The sequence below is a fragment of the Neofelis nebulosa genome, chromosome 12 (genome assembly GCF_028018385.1).
Source record: "Neofelis nebulosa isolate mNeoNeb1 chromosome 12, mNeoNeb1.pri, whole genome shotgun sequence".
Lineage (NCBI taxonomy): Eukaryota > Metazoa > Chordata > Mammalia > Carnivora > Felidae > Neofelis > Neofelis nebulosa.
In genome coordinates this window covers 3,634,369-3,656,800 of record NC_080793.1, presented here as the reverse complement: position 1 = coordinate 3,656,800, position 22,432 = coordinate 3,634,369, and the positions used below count along the sequence as shown (strand labels likewise).

The window sequence follows — 22,432 nt, the reverse complement described above, 5'->3', positions numbered from 1 at the left end:
TGAGCTCCGTGGAGCCCACGGCGGTCTGACGGACGCCACGCTGGTGAGCAGAGGCACATAAACCGCACTGTGCAACCCACAGGCCCCAAAGCCGCATCCGTCCAAGTGAAAGCTTTATTTCCGTTGGGATCCTGCTGTCTGCTTTGCCCGGCCCGCCCCCTGCCAGATGGGATGCTCTAGGTGGCTGGCCCTGCGGCCTCCGGTTCCAGAACAGCCCCAGAAACCGTGGAGGACACAGCCCAACCTCGGCACAGTCTGGGAGACGATGAAGGGCGACTCGGTGGGAGGGCCTCCCGACACACAAGGGACTGAATTTAGGGTGTAAGCGAGGCTTTCCGGACTCCAGGACGAGCGTGTCTTCCGGACTGCTGGCTGCTGGCCCTCTGTGCACCCGCTGGGACCCATGGGTCTCGAGTGGAGCCCCGGGCGGAGCGGGGGGGGGGGGGGGGGGGGGCGGCTGCCAGGAGCCGTTACTAGCAGCAGGGTCAAGAGGTCAATTCGGGGTCAAGAGCCGCAGGACCCGCTAAGGACCGCGGCTGGGGAAGGCAAGGGGCTCCTGGCTCAGGGACAGGCGTGGCTGCCGCTCTCCTCGGGCAAGGGAGAGGACCTGTCGCCGGGATGTGCTCCCAGGGAGGGCGGGTGAGCCGGGCCCCCGCCCCGGGCCTCCGGCCCCTCCTGGCCCTGCAGTCGATACAGGGCCTCCATATGCCTCCGCTTCTGCTTGGCCCGGTTGATGATCGTCTGGAAGAGCCTGCAGAAGAGGTGGACGGACGGGGGAGAGTCGTCGTTGCCGGGGACGGGGTAGGTGATGAGACACGGGTTGCAGTTGGTGTCCACGATGCCCACGGTGGGGATCTGCATCTTGGCTGCGTCTCTCACAGCCACGTGGGGCTCAAAGACGTTGTTGAGCGTGTGCAGGAAGATGATGAGGTCTGGCAGGCGGACCTTGGGTCCCAAGAGGAGCGGGGCGTTGGTCAGCAGGCCGCCCTTGAAGTAGCGGGTGTGGGCGTATTCGCCGCAGTCCCGGGCCGTGGTCTCGATCAGGTGTGAGAACTGCCTGTTGCGGCCCACAAACAAGATGATGCCCTTGCGATAGGCCACGTGGGCCGTGAAATTCAACGCCAGCCGCAGGTGCGCGGCCGTCTGTTCCAGGTCAATGATGTCCTGGTCCAGGCGACTCCCAAAAATGTACGGCTCCATAAACCTGCCAGAGACCCCACAAAGGCAAGGGTGAGCAAAGTCCATTTGGCCAATTGGGCGCCTTCTGGTCTGAATGCCCACCACCCGCCAGGGCCCTCCGTGGAGGACCCTCTGGGGCAACCGTCCCCGGGGACGGCGCAGTCTGCAACCCGCAACCACGACGGCAGTGGGGGCCCCTGTCTGGCGAGTGATGGCCGGGAGGCAGTGGGGGTGGGGTGGGGTTTGGGGTGACCAGGACAGGCCTGGGCTACAGCAAGCCTCGGGCAAGTCTCCCCGCACCCACACGCCATCACGTGGGGATGCCACCGGAAGGAACGCCGCACACGCATCTGAACGTGTGAATGCACCACCGCTGTCTCCCTCGCCAGCCTCCACCCTGTGCCCCTGAGCACACAGTCCAGCATGGGGGCCAAAGCGGAGTCTGAGAATAAACCCCTGCTCCTCCCCGGGGCTCAGTGGCCCCGTCTGGAAGAGGACGAAACGCGCCAGTGCAAAAAGGGCCTTGGACTCCAAGGATCCCAAGGCAGGAGGGTCCCCGGGCCCCGCAGGCACCACCACACCGGGCCCCGTGTCTGTCACCTGTGCCGACAGCCTGCTTTGTGCCCCAGGTGCACCCGGGCATCGAAGAGGCTTCTCACGGAAAACAACTCCTTGACGTTGAAGAAGTCAGAATGCTTGAGGGGCTCGTTGAGGATCCTGTCGTTGAGATCTGGGGTGGGGAGGAGAGGGTGCTGTGGCTTGCGGCCCCCCTGCTCCCAACCGGAAGGGAGGCAACACGGCCGGAGAGGGGGAGGGCCGGTAATTCCAGCTGACCAAAGTGCCGGAGGCCACGGGGTCCCTTCCAGGAGATTGGGGCTGCAGCCAGGCTCTGACCCTGGCTTTGCTCCTGGGTAATCCTGGTCAAGTCTATACCCAGAAAGGGGAGGGGCCCAGGCCGGTCCTGGGCGTGCCTCCCAGTCACCAGAGGAAGGTCCCGATCAGGCGTCCAGGGAGGGCTCAGCGGTCCAGAGGGCACCTCCCAAGGGGCCAAGCCACATGGGCCACCATTCGCTCTCCCTCCCCCCACCCGGGGAGGACAGTGGCCTTAGCCCCATCCTCAGATGAGAGCGGATGATAGGGCAGGGCAGCGAGGCACGAGCTCAGGCCACTGAAAGTGCACGTGCGGGTGCACCCAGCACACGGGGCTGCCGGGGGCAGGAGACGGAGGCAGGCTGCCCCTTCCTTCCTGGGTCCGCACCCCTCCGGGCCTTCACACCTAATGGCAGGGCACTCAGAACTCCTCGTGGCAGACGATTTCAACCCCAAACGGGGGAGGCCAGGCGCGGTCCCCTCAACACCCTAGGCTCGCAGAGGAGCCGACCTTACCGATGCTGCCTTCGGGCTCCCTGACGGCGGGGGTCGCAGCGCTGGCCAGGGTCCTGCCGCTCGGCCGGGCCCGCCCCGGGGTGGCGCTCTGGAGCAGACGCGGCCGCAGCGGCCCGGCGCAGACTCCTGGGGAGAGAGCAGGCTGGTGGCGCGCGCGCCCGGCTGCTGTCCCTGCGGGGGCCTGGGTCCCCGCGCGGCGGGCGCTGCGTGACCCGCAGGCCTGGGAGGCGTCGCGCCGCCCCCCGTCCCCACCCCCCGCCCGCACCCCGCGCCCCTGCCCTCCGGCCCGGACCCGTCCCGCCGCGTCCCCGGGGATCCCGCCCGCGCCCTGTGCTCCGCACCCCCCCGGAGCCCCCCGCCCGCGCCCCCCGGCCCCCGCGCACGCTCACCCGCGCCGAGCAGGCGGGACACGGACGCGGCGGGCGCCATGGCGCGGAGGGCGGACGGGGCAGGGACGAGCCCTGGGAGCGGCGCTCCTTCCGCCGCCGCCGCCAGCGCCCCGGCCGCAGCGCCGCCTGCCGGCCCGGAGGTGCCTCTGCGCTCCCCGCCGCTCGGCTCGGGGTCAGGCCGCGCAGGCCAGCGACGCGTGAGCCCCGGGCTCGACTTCGGCCCGCCGCCCGCCCGGACGCCACGGACACGGGAGGATGGAGCGGCCCGGCGGGGTCGGGGTGAGCGCGGGGTGTAGGGGAGCGCGTCCCCCGGCCCTGTCCCCCCAGTTCGCCCCCTGCACCCCGCACGAGCCGCCGTCCCCGTGGGGGCCCTCCTCACCTCGGGCCAGTCCAACACAACCCGTCGTCTCCCAGGGGGACTCCCATAAGATTAGGCGCATCTGGAGTCTGCATTTAGAGGCCGGGTACGGGGCGGAGGGGGCGGGGCCTGACGTCCGGGGCCGGGGACACCCAGGCACGCGGTAAAACGGCGTGTGGAGCTGGAAGCGGGCCTTCTGCGGGTGAAGGCCGAGACCTGGGGTCCCCCGGCCAGTAAGGGAGCGGCTGGGAAGGCCGTGGGCGCGGCGCCTTTAAGGCCCGACCGCCCAGTCAGGTGACCCGGCCGTCGCCTGGCAACGGGAAGCCGCGCGGACGCCCGCGCTCTCCCACCGACGCCGCGGAGGTCAGGCTCATGTCCGAGGCGAACCCTCGAGAGTGCGCGGAGGCTGTGGAGCCCCCGGCCCCCGAGGCCCCGGCCCCCGCGCCCCCGAAGAGAACCAGCGACTACTACCGCATAGACGGGGATCTGCCGGTCAGGTTCAACAACCCGGAGTGGTTTCGGGGCTACGGGTGAGGACGGAGTCACGGGCCACCGGGCACGCGCTGGGGCTGGGTGGCGGCTCCGCTCACTAGGCCCGCACACACGAGTCCGCGGCCTGGCCCCGCGCCCAGCTGTTACCACCAAATGGGCGAGAAAGTCCTCCGAAAGCACAAGCGAGGGGCCTGCAGGCAGTGCAGGAGGGGCCGGGGTGGCCGGGATAAGTCCTACCTCTCCGGGCTGGGCGGCGCTGCCACCGGCACGCCTGAGCTGCTCATGGCTAACCCTGGGACGTTGGTAGACCCCTGCCCTCCCTCACCTAGTCTCCCCTGCCGTCCCGTGGACCGGGGGCTGTTATCCTGTCCCAGGACAGACAACTGGGGTGCAGAAAGGTGGTATCTCGCTCAAGCTCTGGAGGCATGAGACAGAGCTGATGTCCGAACCCAGCCACTCAGTTCAACTCAGGGTCAGCATCAGAGACCCTAGGCGTGTTTTCTCTCAGAGACCCGGGAGTGGACGACCCCCAACCCCCCGTCCCCCCCAGCGGGGGTGTGGCAGCTGAGCCGCAGCTCCTGACCTCCCTGCCTGTCCAGGAAGTGACGGCAGGTGCCAAGACCCTGCGAGGGTTGCCTTTAGGGCTTTGGCCTGCCTTGGGGGAGAGTAAGGGCAGAGGTGAGCAGAGGAGGCGGGGAGGGTGAACCTGCGGGCCAAGGGAGCCCACGCTCACGGCTGCATTGCCAGCCTGGGGCGTTCCCGACAGAGCTCCATCAAGCAGATGTTTTAAGGCCGCAGCTTGGGCAGAATTAGAATAAATGCACGGAAAATAGAGTGTGTTTCTCATCTGCCAGGACCAAGGAGCCTGTCTCCGTGTACAGGACCAGTAACCAAGCTTACGGGAGCAGGGCCCCCACTGTGCATGAGATGCCGGTAAGCGGGAAGCACGTGTATGTGGGGGGCGGGGGGCATCTCCAGGAGGAGGCTGCAACCCTGGATTTCTCAAAAGGGCAACACATGGGGGGGCCGTCCAGAGGGGCCCAAAGTTCCAACATCACAAAGGGGGAGGGGGCACCTCAAATCTTTTTGAAACAGGGCCGGGTAGGAATAACTAAGTGAATTTGGCAACGAAGTGTTTTAAAGATGAGAACAGTGCACGTAGAGTGGCTTAAGACGTCCCCAAAGGCTGGCTCCTCTTACATAGACACCACCCCCTCCCCCCCCCCCCCACCCGGCACCTTCAGGCAGTGAGTTTGGAAGCAAATAAGGGATCGGCTGCTTCCTTTTTGTAATAATGCCTGATGTTAATGAACTCGTGACCTTAAGAGGCAGTGCCGGCGAAAAACCACAGGTTGCAACGGGACAAGGCACATTGGTGGATCTGGGGATCCGTGTACTTTTGGGCACCCCCCCACCCCCTTTTTGAGGTTGACTTCACAGTCTGGAGGTCTAGAACTGCCTTCTAAAACTCCCCTGAAGTCCCTCCTGGGCCCAGGTGAGGGGTCAGATGCACCAGCATAAGCATCCCCTGGATACCCAGGACAGTAGGGCCACCCATTTTGGGGTGACAGTGTGGTTTTTTCCTTCAAAATAGTCATCATTTTAAAAGGTCTGGTTATATCGCTTATTTACGTGTTTTACATGGGGTATAGAGCTCTTGGGAGATCATGTGTCTAGAAAGTTTCCAGAGGGGCGCCTGGGTGGCTCAGTCGGTGAAGTATTCGACTTTGGCTCAGGTCACGACCTCCCGATTCATGGGTTCGAGCCCCACGTCTGGCTCTGTGTTGACAGCTGGGAGCCTGGAGCCTGCTTTGGATTCTGTGTCTCCCTCTCTCTCTGCCCCCACCCTGCTCGCACTCTGTCTCTCTCTCACTGTCTCAAAAATAAATAAACATTTGGGGCGCCTGGGTGGCTCAGTCGGTTGAGGGTTGACTTCGGCTCAGGTCACGGTCTCGTGGTTTGTGAGATCGAGCCCCGCGTCCGGCGCTGTGATCACAGCTCAGATCCTGGAGCCTGCTTCGGATCCTGTGTCTCCCTCTCTCTCTGCCCCTCCCCTGTTCACGCTCTGTCTCTCTCTCAAAAATAAACATTGGAAAAAAATTGAAAAGAAAAATGATACCGCGAGGAAACTGTTCTCTGCGATACTGTAACGGTATCCCGCTGAAGCATACAACACGAAAAGTGAACGCTGATGAACTGAACGCTGTGGACTTCAGTGACGTGTGGATGTGTGGACGTCGGCTCAGCTGTCAGAAACGTGGCACAGTGACGCTCAGGGCGGCCGTCTGTGCCCTGGGGGGGGGGGGAGGGGGCCGTGATGGCTATCTGGGAACTCCGCGCTCCACACTCAATTTGTCTGGAGCCCACAGCCTCTGCCCCGAGAAAAGACAGTCTATTAAAAACATGCACGGAAGCCATTTCTCTTTGTCCCCGCTTCCTGCCAAGGAGACACAACAGCCAGCGATCTTGACAGGAGGCTAGCTAAAGAACAGCTCACCTGTCCAGGGTGAGCCATCTGCCAGAGCCCCAGGCCCGGGCGCCCCAGGGTCACCCGATGATGCTGTGCTGTTGGACTAATCCCCACCACCCTAGCGCCTGCACACGGGAGCTCGGGCTTGTCTGGGGGTGGTCCTCACCACACCCTCACCCCACTAAGGCAGTGCCCCCCCGCACCCCTGCACTGGTGGGGCGTGGGCATCAGAAGCGTGTTACAGCTCTACAGGGGATTCACGTACGCACTCAGGGCTGAAACCCACGCGTGTCGACTTTGTCTCTTCTCTGCAGAAGAGGAAACTGACATTCAGAGAGGTCCAGATGCGTATCTGGTGGCACGGTTGGTCCGAGCAGAACTGGGGTGGCTTGGGGCCAGCAGTGGCTGTGCTACGCCCAGGTGGCCCGTAAGCGGTCCTTCAGTCTGTGCGTAGCGAGCTATTAGTAAGTGTTCCCAGACGTCACCTATAAATTGGGATGGTCTGGGGGCTCCCGGGTGGCTCAGTCGCTGATGCGTCCGACTCTCGATCTCGGCTCAGGTCGCCATCTCCCGGTTCACAGGACGGAGCCTCGAGTCGGGCCCAGCGCTGAGCCTGCTTGGGATTCTTTCCCACTCCCTCGCCTCCTGAGCGTGTACTCTCTGTCTCTCAAAATAAATCAATAAAATTATTGGAAAAAAAAAAAAAAGTAAACAGGGACGGCCTGGGCCATTCTGCCCACCCTGACGTCGCTGCTTCCTGGGGGCGGAGACGACATTTTCTTACAAATTCTTGCTCTTCTTCCAGAAATGCCCAATGACCAGCTGCACACCCCATTAATTCTTATGTCCCCTTGCCACTTCCAGAAAGTATTTTACCCAAATTTGGGCAAGTTTTCCAGACAACTTGCAGCCGGTGGGATGTTCCGGAACAACACTTTCAACGTCTGCGTGGAGAAGAGCGTTGTGACGGGTCCCGACAACTACATCACCTCCTACGACCGCTTCAACTTCCACCCCAGCTACAACGTCAACAGGCCCTCCATCTGCGATTGAGAGGTCAGGGGTCCCCTGACACCAGCAGCAATGACCTGACACATTGCCCCCCGTCTCCCGTAACTTGCCCAATCGTGAAGGTGCAGACTTCACTGCTTTCCCTGACAATGTTTGCTCTTTACATTAGGAAAACATGCGGACGGGGCAGTAACGTCCTATGTGCTCGTTTTACTTCTGAGCTGGGAAGGATGTTAGTGGCTTGACTTTCCATTAAAAAAGTCGCAGCATTCTGAATTCTGGACTCACCTGTAATCAGGGAACAGGACCATGGGCGTCCTGGGACCCAAGTTTTGGCCTGGCACGAGGAAGGCCTGGGTAACCCCCACCCCCCTCCCCTGTCCCCCGTGTCTTTCTCGGCAGCCGTTTCACACTCCAGACAGATCCCGGAGTGGGTTTCCTGTTCTAAAGCGCCTTGGTGGAAATCGGGAGGGTGGGATGCCCTGCCTGGAGGGCGGACAGGGGCCATGCGGGGAAGAAGGGCAGGAACACAGCCCCCTGTCCCTGATGCATGCTGGCCGGCGTGGAGTCCCCGGGAACATCCTGCGGCCACCGAGAGGGGCAGGGCCGGGAGGCCAGATCAGTGGAACGGGCCTGGCCAGCGCCTCTCGCGGTTGGAGGGGGTGATGTGTCCGTGTGACTTGTCCCTTTGTGTTCATTTCCAATGTTCAGTAAAACGTTAAGAAAAATCCCGGCAGGCAGGGAATAACGCATTTTCTGGGTGGGGTAGCAATGACAGTGCGTGCACGTTGATTTCTCTGCAGTCCTCGATCGATTGAGGTATGAGAGCAGGACGTGTTCATCATGGGAAATCCAGAAGGCACTCACTCTAGACAGAGGCCACGGTTACGTTCCACGGATGCTATCTCCTTTACAAAAATCGTGGTCCCGTCAGAGTGGGAAGGAATGAAACGCCATGACTGGTTATTTCTTCATTAAAACCTTTTGATTATTAATACACAGAAGTAGACATTTTGGCCACAGGCTTAATGTCCCATTTGGAACGGAAGTGGTTTCCAGAGAAAGTCGATATTCTTAATAAAAAGATGCGAAGCTGAGCCTGAAGCCAGGGTCTGTGCGTTATCTTTCTGAGCCACAAAACCAGTGGGCTCTCCAGGCATCAGGCCAAAAATTACTTTCCACGACCCTTCACTAAAAAATACCCAAATCCTGGGGACGCTTCTGTGCTGAGCCCCTGTTGAAATAAACACAAGACAAAGAATGCCTTTTTAACAAGTTTCTAAACTCCCCGAAAAGAACAAACTCCTGCCTCGGCAGCTATGAAAAGCAGGTTGGGGACTCCGGGGAAGGGCAAAGTTAGCTGGCAAGATAGCCGTTTTTCCTCCTGGTCGGAGCTGGTGAGTGCCACGCTCGGAGAGGCCGCCCCTGCGGCCGGCTGGGGGTGCCAGGGGAGCCGACATCGCCAGACCTGGGCATCCTAACAGGTGCTGGGTGCTTCGACGCGTCACGGCCGATAAACTGCTCTGTCAGAGATGCTAGTGAGGTAAAGCTACACTCTACGTGCATTGTAAGCAGAATGAATATCTGGGAAGATGGAAACCAGAAATAACTTTGATAGAACATATGTGCCCGTCTTCCCGCGAGAGCGGGAGCGTCTCCAGCTCAGGCTCCCCGCGTCCTCGTCCTGGTGCACCCCTGTCTGCTGGCTTGGGTTCTCGGAGGACCTTGACGTCATCACCTGGGGCGAGTCCCAGGCCTGCCCGACGCGGAGCCCGCCTTGGGTGCGTCTGGGGAGGCGTGGCCGTCGGCAGGGGACCCCGCAGCCCTGGCCCCGACGCTGCACACAAGTCTTACGGGGACTCCAGTGCCTATAAACTTCTCTTTTGGCACGTCTTCCACCAGGAATCTTCATGTGTTGAGGGCAGACGCAGAGCGTTTAGGTGGACGGTCTCACGGAAGGCCGCGGGGACGCGCGGGGGCCGGGTGCCCGAATCACGGGAAGGACCCCGTCCCTCCCTGGCCGCGATCCTGACATCTCTCAAAGTCCTCACTCCGCGTCAGAACAGTTAGGGAAGAGGCCAGCACAGCATCTCTGAGTTTCCTGACTGTGATGTCAGGAAAGCCTGTCTTGACCCACGAGGAGGCCTGGCCGGGTCGGGCTGTTTCCTTCCACCACGAGACGCGACGCAGAGAACCGGGGCGTCACTAGGCCCCCGCTGCTTGGCTGCCGGGTGGGGTGAAGGGCAGCGGCTTCGCGCTCTGAACACGTATTTCCATGCGCATCAGTAACTCTTTGTCTCTCGGTCGCAGTTGGTGAGAACACAGGGTTCCAAACACACAGGAAATGCGTCCACGCTGGGCGGAACGTCTGTCCAGGGCACCGAATGGCAGAAACCCAAAGACTCTGCAAATAACAGACTATTTCCCGCTCCGGGTCCGCCTTCCCTGGAGCGAACCCGGTGGTGGCTTGCAGGGTGGATGTTGGGTCCCTTAAACAGGCCCTGAAATTAGTTCGGAGGGCGGTGGGGGCGGGGAGCAAGGGCGCAATACTTTTCATCTTTTTATATGAGCAGAGAAGGCGCTAGAACTTAAACTTAGGGCCCGATTTCCCGAGGCGACTGTGTCTCAGCTCCAGAAACCTGCCGAGAATTCAGATGTTGAGCCATAAAAGGAGGGAGTGAGCCTTGGCTGTAGGAGACCCTCCCTCTCCTGATGGACCTCACGTCTGAACCCCCGGGACCCTCCCTCCCCTCCCTACCTCTCTTCCCACTGTGCCCATTAGGCCTCTCTCCTTCTTTGCATTAAATGAGTGAACCTTTGGCCCCAGGCACACAGACCCCTCCTTCCCCTGGAAGCGAGGCTTGATTTGGGAACACACGGTCCCCCTGCCCGCAGAGGTGGGTGCACATTCGGCACCCCGTGCGGCAGCTCCCCGGACACTGCTACTCACGGCTGTGGCGTCAGGTCCCGCACACTCACCCCACCACGGCCCCCTTCCCAGAGATGGTGCGGGGGGAACCTCTGGCCTGGGCCCCAGCGTGCGCTAGAGTTGACCTAGGGCACGGGGTCCCTGGGAGGGACCAGCCCAAGCAGGCTTGTGCCTGGTGTGTGTGAGAACAAGGCGTGTGTGAACAGTGGTGCCCCACGCAGAATGGGGGTCAGTGTCGCAGAGGCCGCGGGAACCCGGGGGCAGGAAGGAGGCATGCGTGAAGGGTGCCGGGCCTGGAGGAGACAGCAAGCAGCAGGGGCAGGGGGTACTCAGAGCTAAGTGCACAGGAGGGTCCTCTAGTCACCATCCCGTCCCACAAAGGCCACTCTGGGTAAGACGAGCTGCTTAAGCAGATTTACAAACAGGGCTGGACTCATTTGCATTAAAAAAAAAAAAAACCCAGTTCCTATATACAAAACAAGCTGATTTTCGTTTCCAAGTGTTAAAAGCACTTCTTCAAAATTAAATGTAAAGCATGGATCACACGAACTGTTTCTCCGGGGGGGCACCAAAGCGAGTTAAGAGCCGGCCACGGGGCTGGCGGACGGACCCCTGCAGGTGTCGGGCGGGCCGGAGGGCGGGCTGCAGGCTGAGGGCCCACGGGTGCTCCCCAGCCTATGGGTGCAGAAGGGGCCGTCGCTAAACCCCAGGGTGCACAAGCCTGTAGAAAATTCACTTGCACGTCTGAATACTAAACTCAGCTGCAAAGCAAACCTTGTCCAGGTCCGTCAGCTGAATGCAACAGTGAGTCGTAAAACTCAGGGCCGCAGACAAAAACGTTTGCCGGACGTTTTGCACGTCAACGTCGTGACCGCTGAGCGTCCACCCCACGCGACAGCAGCCCCTCCTATCTCCCTGGCACCCTCTGAGCAGAAGGCACGGAAAGCCACACTCTCCCCCCTCCGCAAGGCCTCCCCCCCACTCGCAACAGCGCAGGCAACGGCCCATCGTGCCTCGGGGAGGCGGGCCCTGGGGAAGCCGCCTGGCACACCTGCTGAGTGCGTGTGTGTGAGTGTGTGTGAGTGTGAATGAGTGAGTGTGTGGGCACGCCCTGGCGAGGCCCCGGTCCCTGGAGGGTGCTGGGCCTCATCCTGGGCTCTCCAGACGTCTGGGCACCACAACAAGGAAAGCGGCCCTGGCCTCGTGTGTTCCCGAGTGCCGACGGGGAGGAGGGCACTCTCAGGGGACGTCACCTTCCCAGACCGTGACTGACGACGAGGAATAGTGGCTCCCATACGAAAAGGGCTTTATTGGGCTGTTAGAATCACACAGGAATTGAACAGGGCTGGACGTTAAACAACACAGGCTCGGGTGCCGGTCCGCCCGCCTGCTGGCCGTTGTGCTTTGAAATGTTCTCCCGTGGAGGCGGTGACCGCAGCGCTCAGAGGACTCGCCCTGGCCTCGCGGGACCGGCGGCCTTCAGGTCACGAGAGCTGTCCAGTAGCTTCCCGACGGAAGCCTCCGGGGGCGCTTCTGGGATGCTCAGGGCGGGCGTCCACCGCTGCCTTCCCAGGCACGGCCAGACCCTTCCAGCGGCCACACTGGCGGTCAGGGTCACCTGAGCCCTGGCTGTGACGGCCAAGCCAAGTGGCCGCTAATCTAAGCCTTGCACACAGACCACAGAAAGCGGCAGTTAGGAATGCCCTACAAAACCAAACAACAGCATTTTCCAAAAATACTTTTTACAGCACTTTAAATAATTTACAAAAAGGCTACAAAAACCCTATTTTCCAGGACACATCTGTTAAATAACACCACCGCTCCCGGCGGGCCTACCCGTCTACGGGGCTGCGCAGGGGGCCTTCCCGTTCCGGGCCCAGGCTCGCGAGCAGCGGGCACACACAGACGCGCTTCCCACAAGGACACAGAGCCAGCACGCGTCCTCAGGGCTGGAGGGCTTTGCCCTTGGCCGCCGGGCCGCCGCCCTCCTCCACGGACGTGTCACTGAGCTCGCTCGAGTCGCTGCCCACGGCCTCCCGGGCCTCGTCCTCTCCACCGACGGCCCCCCGCCTGTACCTCAGGTCCAAACCGTCGTCCTCAGAGCCCGAGTTCCTCCTGGCGTGCAGGGTGCACGCAGCCTGTGACTTCTGGCTGGGCCAGCGTCCGCCTTCCTTCTTCGTGAGCAGGCGCGAGCCTCCGGACACGGGGCTGTGGCCAGCCGGCGTGTCTCTGAAGGCCGAGAAGGACGGGCCCTGCAGGGGCAGACTCAGGGGCGGGCTAAAGACTCCCGCCTGCTTCCCCCCCCAGGAGACACTCTTCCCGAAGTGGAATAACTGTGTGGACAGCAGTGAGGAGAAGCCTGCGAAGGGTAGGCCTTTCTTGGGGTCCTGGCCCTCCGGCCCCTGGTCTCTCTGGCCCCCGAGGCCCCCTCTCCACACGGCCTCTCTGCCCTCTGGGCTCAGCGCCCACGCGCTCTGCAGCCGACTCTGGTGGGCGAAGTCGGCCCACGGGAGGGCGAGGCCGGTCTGGGGGCCCCCCAGGCCATCCGCTCCCGGCTTGTGAGTCCGCGGGCTCCGGCCCCGTGTGGTCACAGCAAAGGCCGCACCAGGGCTTTCCATCCGGACGCCAGCTTCGACGTGAGTGGGCGGCGGGCCAAGAGCACGCTCTCTGGCACCCCCGGCCCCTCGCGGGCTCTGATCTCTGTGAGTGCAAACGAGTCTCCGACCGGCAGCCGACCCTCTGGCGGACAGGGCCCCGGCTGTACCGGTGCGCCTGGCCAGGGCCGCAGGGAGGCAGGCCTGCTCCGCCAGGGGGCCGCTCCTCCCGCCTGGAAGGAAGGCCCTCCCCGTGCCCCCAGGGCCACCCCTGCCCCGCTGGCTCTGTGTGCACACACCGGGCTGAAGGGCCAGGGCGGGAGTGGACACCTTCTGGCACGGCAGCTCGGGCCTGGGCATGCTCCGTGTGCCCGGGGCGGCGGGGCCCCCTCCTAGGGCCTCTGAACCGCTCCCGGACTCCTTGGCCTTTTCGGCCAAAAACCTTCTAATCTCCAGCTCGATGCTGTCATCACTGTCCACAGAGCTGCTGTCATCGGGCGGGGGCCCAGGGCTGGGGCCCGCACCTTGAAGTTCACAGGCTTCTGCGTCACCGCAGAACGAGTTCCCTTCGGACGCTTTTCTCCTTGACTGGAGGACCGGAGGCGCGTCCGCGGTCCCCGTGCCATCTGCCCGCGTTCTCTCCGTTTCCCTGCAGGAGACGCTCAAAGTTGTTTTCACCTGATTCTCTCTGCTGTCTTTTTTGGGTTTGGAGAGGCAACTCTTCAACAGAGGAGGGCTCTTGTCTTTCCAGTCCTTCTGGCAGCCCCCGAGTTTATCCACGCACTGGGTCTCAGTGGTGCTGAACCTGACCTTCCTCTTGCACGCGGCCCTGGGGTCCTTCCACCTCCTCCTGAGCCTGCGCCTGGACCGAAGCAGGTCCTTGATGGCGGTGTCCAGGTCCTCGTCGCTGTCCAGTGAGCTGCTCTTGTCCTCCGAGCTCCCCTTCCCCCCGGTGCTCCTCACCGCGGCCGCCTTCCCGTGGCCGGGCCACCCGCCGCCCCTCGCGTCCGGGCCACCGTGCTGCTCGCCCAGCTCCAGTGGCCTGCAGGAGAGGGGCTGGCCCCTGGTCTCGCCCTCCGTCCTGGGGGCCCGGCCGGGCTGCGCGTTCCCGGGGCCGTGGTCTGCGGCCTGGGCCCCCTCCTGCACCGTCTCTCTTGTTTTCTTGGGTGTGGACGGCCGCACAGCATTGCTGCCTCCCCTGCGTTTCCTTCTGCAGCTCAGCGACAGGCCCAGCGTTTTGGAGACAGGGACCCCGGGGCCAGGCGACGGTGGTGGGCTCTGTGTGGACTGTGGGCGGCTCTCCGTTGTGGCCAGCCAACCCCCCGACTGAGCCTTCAGAGCCAGGAACGTCCGGATCTCCTGCTCGATGCTGTCATTGCTGTCCACGGAGCTGCTGTCCCCGTCGGAGCGGGCAGGCAGGGCTAGGGGGTAGGAGAGCGGGCTGGCAGGCGGGGGGCTCTCGCCGCCCCCCACGGGGGCTGGCAGGATCGTTTTGGAAATGTCCAGGATCGCTTCCGCGCACATCAGCTCGGCGGATGTTTCTGCCCCGCACGGCGGCCGTTCGGCAAGCTCGTCTTCGGCAGCTCTGGGTTCCCTGGGGGGCCTGGAGGGGGGGTCAGGGGCAGGGCCGCCTGGGCGGAGGTCCACGGCCTTCGGGGCCGCCGGCTTCTTCCTGCTTGGTGTTTTCCTGTGGGTTTCGGGCGAGGCACTTTTTGTGGAGTGGCTTGTGCCGCGCGGGGGAGGGTCGGGCCCCCTCCCCTCCGCGAAGGGCGCTCTCTGCGGCGGGTCTCCGCTCGCCTCCTTCCTCTTCTCCAGCTGGTACAGCTGGATGGCCTCCTCGATGCCATCGTCACTGCTGGAGCCGGACGCCTCGGGCACCGGGGCCGTGCTCTTGGGTCGCTTCGCCCTCCTCCCGGGGCCCGCGCTCCTCCTGACGGTACCTTTATTCCGGGCCGCTTCCGCGGGCTCCCCGGCCGCCTTAGACCCGAGGCCTCGGGGCCGTGTGCTCACCCTCGACAGCCTGGGGGGTTTCCGGAAGAGAAAATCCCTGCAGGCTCCAGTCACACCCGGTGCACGGTGTGCCCTGACCGCCAGCTCTTTGCTGGACCTAAACGCCGGTCTGGCCGGATTATCGCCGGGCTCTGGTTTTGTGTCCACGGAAACGTCACCTCTTGGGGTCTCGTGTTGTCTCTTCTCGTTCAGAAACTGCTCTATCTCTGCCTGGATGCTGTGCTCGAAGGAGTCATCGCTGCTAACGCTCGCCGGGGAGGCGGAGCCCCGGTCCCGGCCGGCGCGCCCGCGGCTGCCAGGGGCGCCCCCTGAGCTGGGTGCCAGCTTCGGGGGACACGGGGCCGTCGGGGCGCTACTCCGGGGAACCTCTGGTCTGCACCGCCTCCCCCCGTCCGCGTCCGCGGCCCCGGACGGCTGGGCGGCCCCGCCCTTGGCCTTTAGGTACTCCTGGATGGCTTCCTCGATGTCCCGGTCCACGGAATCGTCGCTGTCCGAATCCAGCACCAGGGGGCCAAAGGCTGCAGCTTCCTCCTCCCTGGAGGGGGCAAAATCGGCAGCAAGCCCACAGGCGGCAAACGCGGGGTTGGTGGCCAGCCTGGCGTCCCGGCCTCTCTCTGCCCTCTGGCTTCTCTGCAGGGCAAGCTCATTGCTCATGCCCAGAGCGGCCTCGTGGCTCTGCAGCGTGCTAATGACCATCCGCACTCGGGCACTCACCGAAGCCCTCGCGACGCCCTCGTGCGGCTCTGCGAAGCCCCCGGGAAACCTAAAGCCCCCGGGTGTGCCAAAGGCCTCCCATTTCGACTGGAGAGCAACCACAGGAGGGGCGTTCATGAGAAACATTCTAGCAGGCGGGGAGGGACGTGCGGAAAGGCGACTCTTTATTTTTCTGCCCGTTTCACATCCTGGGAGGAAAGAGGGGGGGTCATCGCAACTCTGTTGGCGCACGCGGCCACGGAGAAACGGCACGCCAGGCTGGAGTCCAGAGAGGCGGCTCAGAATCCGGTGCCGGGTGAGCCGGGGGCGCGGGGGGGAGGTCACTCATGCTTCCTGGGCCTCGGTCCGCGCAGCTGCAGGGGGAGGCGCGGAAGGACCCGCCCCCGAGCCATGGGCACCGGGCTCACACCGAGGCCCCCGCAAGCGTCTCTTCCCGTCCTGCGTTCCTGCTTCGGCCTTCCGTCTTCTCTGCGCGGGAGGCGAGGTGTTATTTGCCGCAAAAGGCTGCCAACAGGTGCCGACGGGATCAGGTGCGCGTATGCGTCTCCGCAGGTTAAAAAGAATGACTGTGTGAAAGTAAGCTCAGGGTGACTTCGCGGATAGTTTCCTTCTCCATGTGGAAAACAAGCCCCTGAAATAAAAAGTTATGTGCCGTGAGCAATGAAAAAACGAATTCCCCAGACAGTCTTTAAAGAGCCACAGAGCCTACAGCCTTTTTGTTTAAAAACTGCCAGGCAGTCTCATGGGCTGATATCATTCTTTGCTAATCGGCAGAGAAGCCGTCCCACACGCTGTCACGCGCCCTTTCTCATCCTGCGTGGTTACTCCGGTTCCCACATCTCGGACCAAGGGTGGCTGCGTCAGCGGAACCGCTGGGCTGGTCCTGGGAGCGGTTCTGAGGACCTCTTTGCAAAGCACCCTTCCGCTAAAGGTCAGGGACCGCTGCAGAGGGGGATGTGACGGGCACCGTAGAGAGTCGCTTAGAAAATACAAGACACGTCACCTAACTGGTCATTCCTAACCTGTTTTTCTGATCCCTGATTTCTGACCACCCCCCCCCCCCAATTAGAATGCAAAACATCTGTGATGCAAGACAGCTTTGCAGCATTTACAGCAACAGGGAAACTGAGTTCCGCCCCAGGATAGTGCCGGGCACGGCTGTCACCGCCTTTGAACCCCAGTGGACAGACCGGAACCGGCCTGTGTATCTGCTTTGCTTTTAACATGGACCCTTCTCTACCAGGAGCCTCCGTCCCGACGAGCACATCATCTTGTATTTACACACCACAGTCCTTTCCAAGAAAAGCGTGGCCGGCAACCTAGGCACAGACTTGCCCAAACAGGTGCAACTTAACCAGAGGGCACAACAGCTTCGGAAGCAAGCCGTTCACTGTCACTGATTCGTGTGTCCCCAAAGTGAAACTATTACGTAAAAGCATTTATTGCAATCACTTGAAATTCTCAAGGCCAGGTTCGGTGGGATAACACAGGAGCCAATGTTTGTAAAGCATTTCAGGGGTTAGGTCTTCCTCCCCTCCCCTCCCCCCTTCCCATTCCTTTACCGACTTTTAAAATAGACTTTTGACTGCCACAGGGTAAAGAAAATCAGAAACATCTAATTCAGATGCCGAAACTTCAGCTAGTACAGATTTTTTTTTTTTTTTTTTTTTTTTTTTTTTTTAGAAAGAGCATTAATTTAAGGGCTTGAAATTGAATTTTGGAAAAACTTAACCCTGAGACCAAAGACAGTTAATCACAGCTAATTCACAACTATCCTGGGCTACAGATCTGGTACCAGAGGAAGTATGTGAAGCTATCTGCCAGTTCTCAGGCCCCGGCATCCCACTGCGGCCCCAAATCTCTCTCGTAACATCACCCTCCCGGAAGGCTCCCGGGGTCACAGACCGGTGGGGACGACAGGGTGGGGAGAGGGCTCTTTCACTGGCTAGGGGAGTCTGTGCCCACCTTGCAGTGGGGGTTATTCCAGCTGCCTCAGCAAAATGACAGAGATCATGAGATGTTCGCGTCAGCCTCGGGCTCTGAAGAGTCTATATCAAGAATGTTAACTACTTAAGCCGCAATACAATTTTTAAAAGCGGGCGCAGCAACGGACCCAAAGGCACTGGGCTGCAGTGATTTCCATACCACGTAGCATAGCTGGGGGAAGGACAGACACTGGTCTCCCCGTGTTCACCGTGTTCCCGTGGTTGCACGGCTGTAGAGAGCTCAGACTCCCAGTGAGGAGGCTTCTGAACTGTCAAATCACCTAGTGCGAGAATGAGGTAAAAAACTCACAGCGAATCTCCAGCGACAGCTTGCGTATTTAAAACAATCAACTACATAAGATGAATCATTCGGAAAAACTCCCCAAAACTATACTTGGAGAGAACTGTGAGCCGAAGCTTTGTCAAATAGCCACCCTGTACCCCGAGAGCCCCAAACCAGGCCTGGAGGGTGGCCAGTGGGGCCACCCAGCCCTGCACCCCAAAGCCACGCAGTGCCAAAGCTGGAAGCGCGTTGGGGGGGGGGGCACCCGGGCATCTCAGTGTGGATGCCAGACCCCAGGGGGGCGCGGAAGACAGAACCTGGCTTATCCTCTGAACAGTCTGGTTCCCTGCACCAAATGCCCCCAAGCACATTTCTCGGCTCACCAAAGAGTGGTTCAGCTCCTGTCCTTCCCGCTCAGGTGGCAGCTTCCCCTCGTGGGGGAGGATGGTGAGGGTCAGGGTACCAGGCCCAGAAGGAGGGCCTGGGGCGGGGGGGGGGGGGGGGCAAGTGGGCGTGGGCCTGCCAGGAGAGGAGGGTCCACAGGGTCGCCACGACCTCTTCTCCCGCGAAGCTGCCGGGCCACCGCCTGTGTCCGGGGGCGCAGCGGCCGAGACCCTCCCAGCGGGCCCGGCCCCGGGGCGCTCGGCCAGGGGAGCCCGGGCACCTCCCGCGGGGCGGGGCCGGCCTCCGCCCAGGTCTGCGCCGGGGATGCGCTGGCGGCCCGAGGCCCCGCCGAGGCCCCGCGACCCTCCCGGAAGCCGCGGCCGGGCGCGGGGCGCGGGGCGGGGTCGCCTTTCCGCCCGAGGGCCGGGCCCGCGGCCGTGCTCGGGGCGGGGAGCCCGGCCAGGCCGGAAGCGCCCGCCGCGGGGCCTCACCTGCGCGCACCTGGGCCCGCCCGCCGCGCGCCGCCGCCTCCGAGGGCCGCCGGGCCGCCTCGGGGACGCGCTCCCCGACCCAGGCCAGGCGGCAGCCCGGCGCCCGCCCCCCTCCCCACCCCCCCAACCCCCCGGCCCGGCCGCGCTCGCCCCGCCCCGGCCTCGCCGCCCCCCGGCCCGCCGCCCGCGCGCGCGCGCCCCGGGGAGCGAGGGAGGAGAGGGGAGGGGAGGGGAGGGGAGGGGAGGGAAGGGGAGGGGAGGGGACTGGAGGGCAGGGCGGGGGAGGCGGCGTGCCCGCGCGGGGCCGGGGGGCGGGCGCGCCGGGGGCGGGGCGGGGCGGGGCGGGCGCGGGCGGCGGCAGCGCCCCCTCCCCGGACCTACCGGCGGCCGCGCTCCGGAAGCCGTGCCCGGTGGCTGGGCATCATGGGAATGGCACGGCCGAGTTCCGGGGGAGGCGCGCGGCCCGCCGGACCCCCGCCCGCTAGCGCGCGCCCACCTGCCGGCCGGCTGCGGGGCGCCCCCACACCCACTCCCGCGCCCCCCGCCCGGCGTCCGGCCGCGCCGCCCGCGCCCCGCCCCGCGCGCCCGGGCTCGCTCCGGCCCGGGGCGCCCCCCGCGCCGGGGAATTCGGGGTGGCTGACGTGTGACCCCCCCCCCCCCCACGCCCGCCCTGCCGGAGGCGGGGCCGGCGCTGGGGGCCGCCCTGTCCCCGGGGTGCCGGCGCGGGGGGCGCGCGCTCCGTAAACGCTGGAAGGTTGGCAGCCGAAGGGGCGGGCCGGAGGCCGGCGCTCGCTGGCTCCTCCGTCCTGACGTCGGGGCCGTGGTGACCGGCTGCAGCGTTGCTAGAAGTTCCTCCACGAGCGTCCATCGTGTCCCTGGCGCCCGGTCCGCGGCGCGGTCCTCGTCGTCTTCCCGCGCGCGACGGTTGAGCCCGACGTCCGGCCGCCCGGCCCCAGGGCCCCCCAGGCTGCCTGCTCCGGGGCCGGCTTCCTGTCCGGGAAAGCTGCCCAGGCCGCCAGCTGCCTGCGCCTTTAGTTTGGGCCGTGGCCTCCTCGCAGTGCGCGCTTACTCCTTCCCCCCAGCTAACAGATCAGGAGCCCCAGGAGGCTGAGGAGAGGCAGATACCCCTCCCAGGGAGAAGAGGCAGGTAGGAGCCCACCAGGCACGCGTGGCTCAGTCACTCAGGTCTGGGCGCCTGGGAGTGTGGGCCCTGGGCCTGGCCTCCCGGGTTGGGGTTCTGTGGGGTGGGGTGGGGTGGGGGGCGGAGTGGACACCAGCAGCCCCGTTCCTCCTGCGGGCTCACACACACACACACACACACACACACACACACACGGGGTGAAAGGTGTTCCTGGTGGCCTGTTGGGGGAGGGGAGGGGAGCCAGCCCCAAGAGCCCCACGGTTAAGTCAAGTTCTGTTTCTGCGCTCTGCTCGGGCCATGGGACCTTGTACCCCTGCGGTTTGGGCTGATGTTTGAGTCCTTGCTCAAGGCCATTGGTGTTCCAGGTGCTGCTCAGGTGAGGCCGGGGACGGGGGGGGGGGGGGGGGGGGCGGGTGGAACCCCGGGAAGGGAAGGAAGACACAGTTACCATGTGTGTGCAGGTCCCCCCTGGGGCACTCCTTGCCTCTGGGGTGAACTGGGGATCGTTTTCTGTCTAGTAAGTTCCAGGGGGTTGACAGGACGAAAACCAGAGGCTTTTTCTGACAGGGAAGAAGCGGGGGGGGGGGGGGGGGGGGGCATTTCTAGTCTTTCCAGTCTGGGGAATTCGGGGACCAAGTGTCAAGAAACCCATTAAAACATTGTTTAATGCTTTGGTGAGTTGTTTTAATAAACTTTTTTCTTTTTTTCTTTTTTAATTTTTTTAACGTTTATTCATTTCTGAGAGACAGAGACAGAGAGCGAGCGGGGGAGGGGCAGAGAGAGCGGGAGACACAGAAGCAGAAGCAGGCTCCAGGCTCCGAACTGTCAGCACAGAGCCCAACGCGGGGCTCGAACTCACGAACCGCGAGATCATGACCTGAGCCGAAGTCGGACGCTTACCCGACTGAGCCACCCAGGCGCCCCTCTCCACGGTTTTTAAATATGTGCCGTGATGAACATCTTTGGTGACAGAGTGGTCCCCCACCCCTTATCCGTGGGGAGTCCGTTCAGAGACCCGGTGGATGCCTGAAATCAGGGGTGGTACTGATCCCTACACAGACTGTGTTTTCTCTTATACGTGTGACCAATTAGCTTATGAACTAGGCGCAAAAAGAGAGTAACAATAATAACTAATAATAAGTTATTATTATTATTATTATTACTGTGCTCGCCCTTCTTGTGATGTCAGAGGGTTGGATGAAGGAGGCGAATGGCCCAGGCATGTGGCGCAGCGGGAGGCTGCCGGTGACCTGAGGATCCGTCAGAAGGAGGGTCATCTGCTCCTGGACCCTGACGACTGCGGGGTAGCTGAGCTGGGGGAGCTGCTGTGTAGGAAGTGGCCTGAGTATCTACTCGGGGTGGTTTCCTAGAATAGACGCCGCTGGGCTGGGACAAAGACTACCTCGCATTTTGGCAGGATGCATTCCAGAGGAATCGGCGATGCCGTGTCCGCCACGGGGGGGCAAATGGCCCTCTGTCTCCTGCTGGCCGCTGGCCACCCTGCACATTCCGTTTCCTCTCGGGCAGGCTTGGGGAATAGGCCTTTTGTTGCTTGGATTTGGATTTCTTTGCTGGCGACGTTGAGCATCTTTTGATGCTGTTATTGGCCGTTTAGAGTGTTGCCTGTGTGTGCTCTTGCACATTTTTGTTTTGTTTGGGCTGTGTGTCTCTTTCTTCTTCTAGAGCTCTTTTACAATAAGGCTTTTAGCCCGTGTCTACCCTGTGCTAGTGTGCATCACATCGGTTTTTCAGTTTGTCTTTTTACCTTTGGAATTCACTTTTTGTTTGTGATGCACAGATTTTTAAATGTGTATGCAGCCAAATCTATCACTTCCTGACTGGGTTCTGCCTTTGGGATGAGGCCTAGGCTAGCTCTTACCAGGGTAAGATTTCCTAGGGGTTCACCAGTTTAATAGATACATTTCAAAATAAGAGAACTGTTTACGACATGGGGGGGGGGGCGTGAGTCAAGGCCTTCTGTGGAAAGGAGAGGCTGAAGTGTATGATGGGGAAGAAGCGGCCTCTTGAAAGGGAAAGTACTTTCTGCACTTCTGTCCAAAGGCATGACCTTCAGAAACATGGATCCGCACACATATGCACACACACAGAGGCATGCACACAGGCATGCATACGTGCACACACATGTATGTGCACACACATGCACACGAGACATGCACACACATGCACATGAGGCATGCACACACATGTACACGAGGCATGTACACGCACACATGCACACGAGGCATGCACACACATGCGCATGAGGCATGCACACGCACACACATGTACACGAAGCATGCACACGCACAGACATGCACGCGAGGTATGCACATGCACACACATGCACATGAGGCACGCACACACATGCACACAAGGCATGCACACGTACACACATGCACATGAGGCACGCACGCACATGCACATGAGGCATGCACAGACACCTACACGAGGCATGCACACGCACACACATGCACATGAGGCATGCACATGCACACGAGGCATGCACGCACACATGCACACGAGGCATGCACACGCACAGACATGCACTCAAGGTATGCACACGCACACACATGCACATGAGGCATGCACACACACATGCACACGAGGCACGCACAC

At 62.4% G+C, this 22,432-nt stretch overlaps 3 protein-coding genes and 1 long non-coding RNA gene across 17 annotated transcripts; 2 read left to right on the top strand and 2 right to left on the bottom strand.

The window, feature by feature from the left end:
• Positions 1-96: 96 nt before the first annotated feature.
• On the bottom strand, positions 97-3,454 carry MRPS2 (mitochondrial ribosomal protein S2). 2 transcript variants are annotated; one of them, XM_058693651.1, is made up of 4 exons: positions 3,334-3,454; positions 2,566-2,691; positions 1,780-1,909; positions 97-1,204 (listed from the first exon to the last, which is right to left on the bottom strand). In XM_058693651.1, exons 1-4 carry the CDS (start codon positions 3,392-3,394, stop codon positions 562-564), a joined length of 960 nt encoding a protein of 319 aa, XP_058549634.1. In that variant the 5' UTR covers positions 3,395-3,454; the 3' UTR covers positions 97-561. The 2 variants fall into 2 exon arrangements, with proteins under 2 accessions (XP_058549634.1, XP_058549636.1); XM_058693653.1 differs by lacking the exon at positions 3,334-3,454 and adding an exon at positions 2,955-3,052.
• A 230-nt stretch (positions 3,455-3,684) lies between these two features.
• On the top strand, positions 3,685-8,389 carry PIERCE1 (piercer of microtubule wall 1). Of its 2 annotated transcripts, XM_058693657.1 has the most exons (4): positions 3,685-3,842; positions 4,659-4,737; positions 7,139-7,330; positions 8,089-8,389. In XM_058693657.1, exons 1-3 carry the CDS (start codon positions 3,685-3,687, stop codon positions 7,325-7,327), a joined length of 426 nt encoding a protein of 141 aa, XP_058549640.1. In that variant the 3' UTR covers positions 7,328-7,330; positions 8,089-8,389. The 2 variants fall into 2 exon arrangements, with proteins under 2 accessions (XP_058549640.1, XP_058549639.1); XM_058693656.1 differs by lacking the exon at positions 8,089-8,389 and having other exon boundaries at positions 7,139-7,561.
• Positions 8,390-11,496: 3,107 nt separating this feature from the next.
• On the bottom strand, positions 11,497-19,802 carry PPP1R26 (protein phosphatase 1 regulatory subunit 26). 12 transcript variants are annotated; one of them, XM_058693642.1, is made up of 5 exons: positions 18,184-18,665; positions 17,678-17,798; positions 17,498-17,580; positions 16,818-16,954; positions 11,497-16,163 (listed from the first exon to the last, which is right to left on the bottom strand). In XM_058693642.1, exon 5 carries the CDS (start codon positions 15,656-15,658, stop codon positions 12,158-12,160), a length of 3,501 nt encoding a protein of 1,166 aa, XP_058549625.1. In that variant the 5' UTR covers positions 15,659-16,163; positions 16,818-16,954; positions 17,498-17,580; positions 17,678-17,798; positions 18,184-18,665; the 3' UTR covers positions 11,497-12,157. The 12 variants fall into 12 exon arrangements, with proteins under 12 accessions (XP_058549625.1, XP_058549624.1, XP_058549626.1 ...); XM_058693641.1 differs by lacking the exons at positions 16,818-16,954; positions 17,498-17,580 and adding an exon at positions 19,057-19,802 and having other exon boundaries at positions 18,184-18,231; XM_058693643.1 differs by lacking the exons at positions 16,818-16,954; positions 17,498-17,580 and adding an exon at positions 18,676-18,810 and having other exon boundaries at positions 18,184-18,231.
• Positions 19,803-20,205: 403 nt separating this feature from the next.
• On the top strand, positions 20,206-20,527 carry LOC131491123 (uncharacterized). Its single transcript, XR_009251317.1, has 2 exons — positions 20,206-20,347; positions 20,392-20,527. It is a non-coding gene; the product is annotated as an uncharacterized LOC131491123 (long non-coding RNA).
• The last annotated feature ends 1,905 nt before the right edge of the window (positions 20,528-22,432 follow it).

Coding starts and splice junctions, on each gene's coding strand:
- PPP1R26 (XM_058693641.1), bottom strand. CDS start 15,658: ATGTTTCTCATGAACGCCCCTCCTGTGGTTGCTCTCCAGTCGAAATGG.
- PIERCE1 (XM_058693657.1), top strand. CDS start 3,685: ATGTCCGAGGCGAACCCTCGAGAGTGCGCGGAGGCTGTGGAGCCCCCG. Junction 3,843..4,658: donor GAGTGGTTTCGGGGCTACGG/GTGAGGACGGAG, acceptor CTCATCTGCCAG/GACCAAGGAGCCTGTCTCCG. Junction 4,738..7,138: donor CCACTGTGCATGAGATGCCG/GTAAGCGGGAAG, acceptor TGCCACTTCCAG/AAAGTATTTTACCCAAATTT.
- MRPS2 (XM_058693651.1), bottom strand. CDS start 3,394: ATGCGCCTAATCTTATGGGAGTCCCCCTGGGAGACGACGGGTTGTGTT. Junction 1,910..2,565: donor GGAGCCCGAAGGCAGCATCG/GTAAGGTCGGCT, acceptor TCCCCACCCCAG/ATCTCAACGACAGGATCCTC. Junction 1,205..1,779: donor AAAGCAGGCTGTCGGCACAG/GTGACAGACACG, acceptor GGTCTCTGGCAG/GTTTATGGAGCCGTACATTT.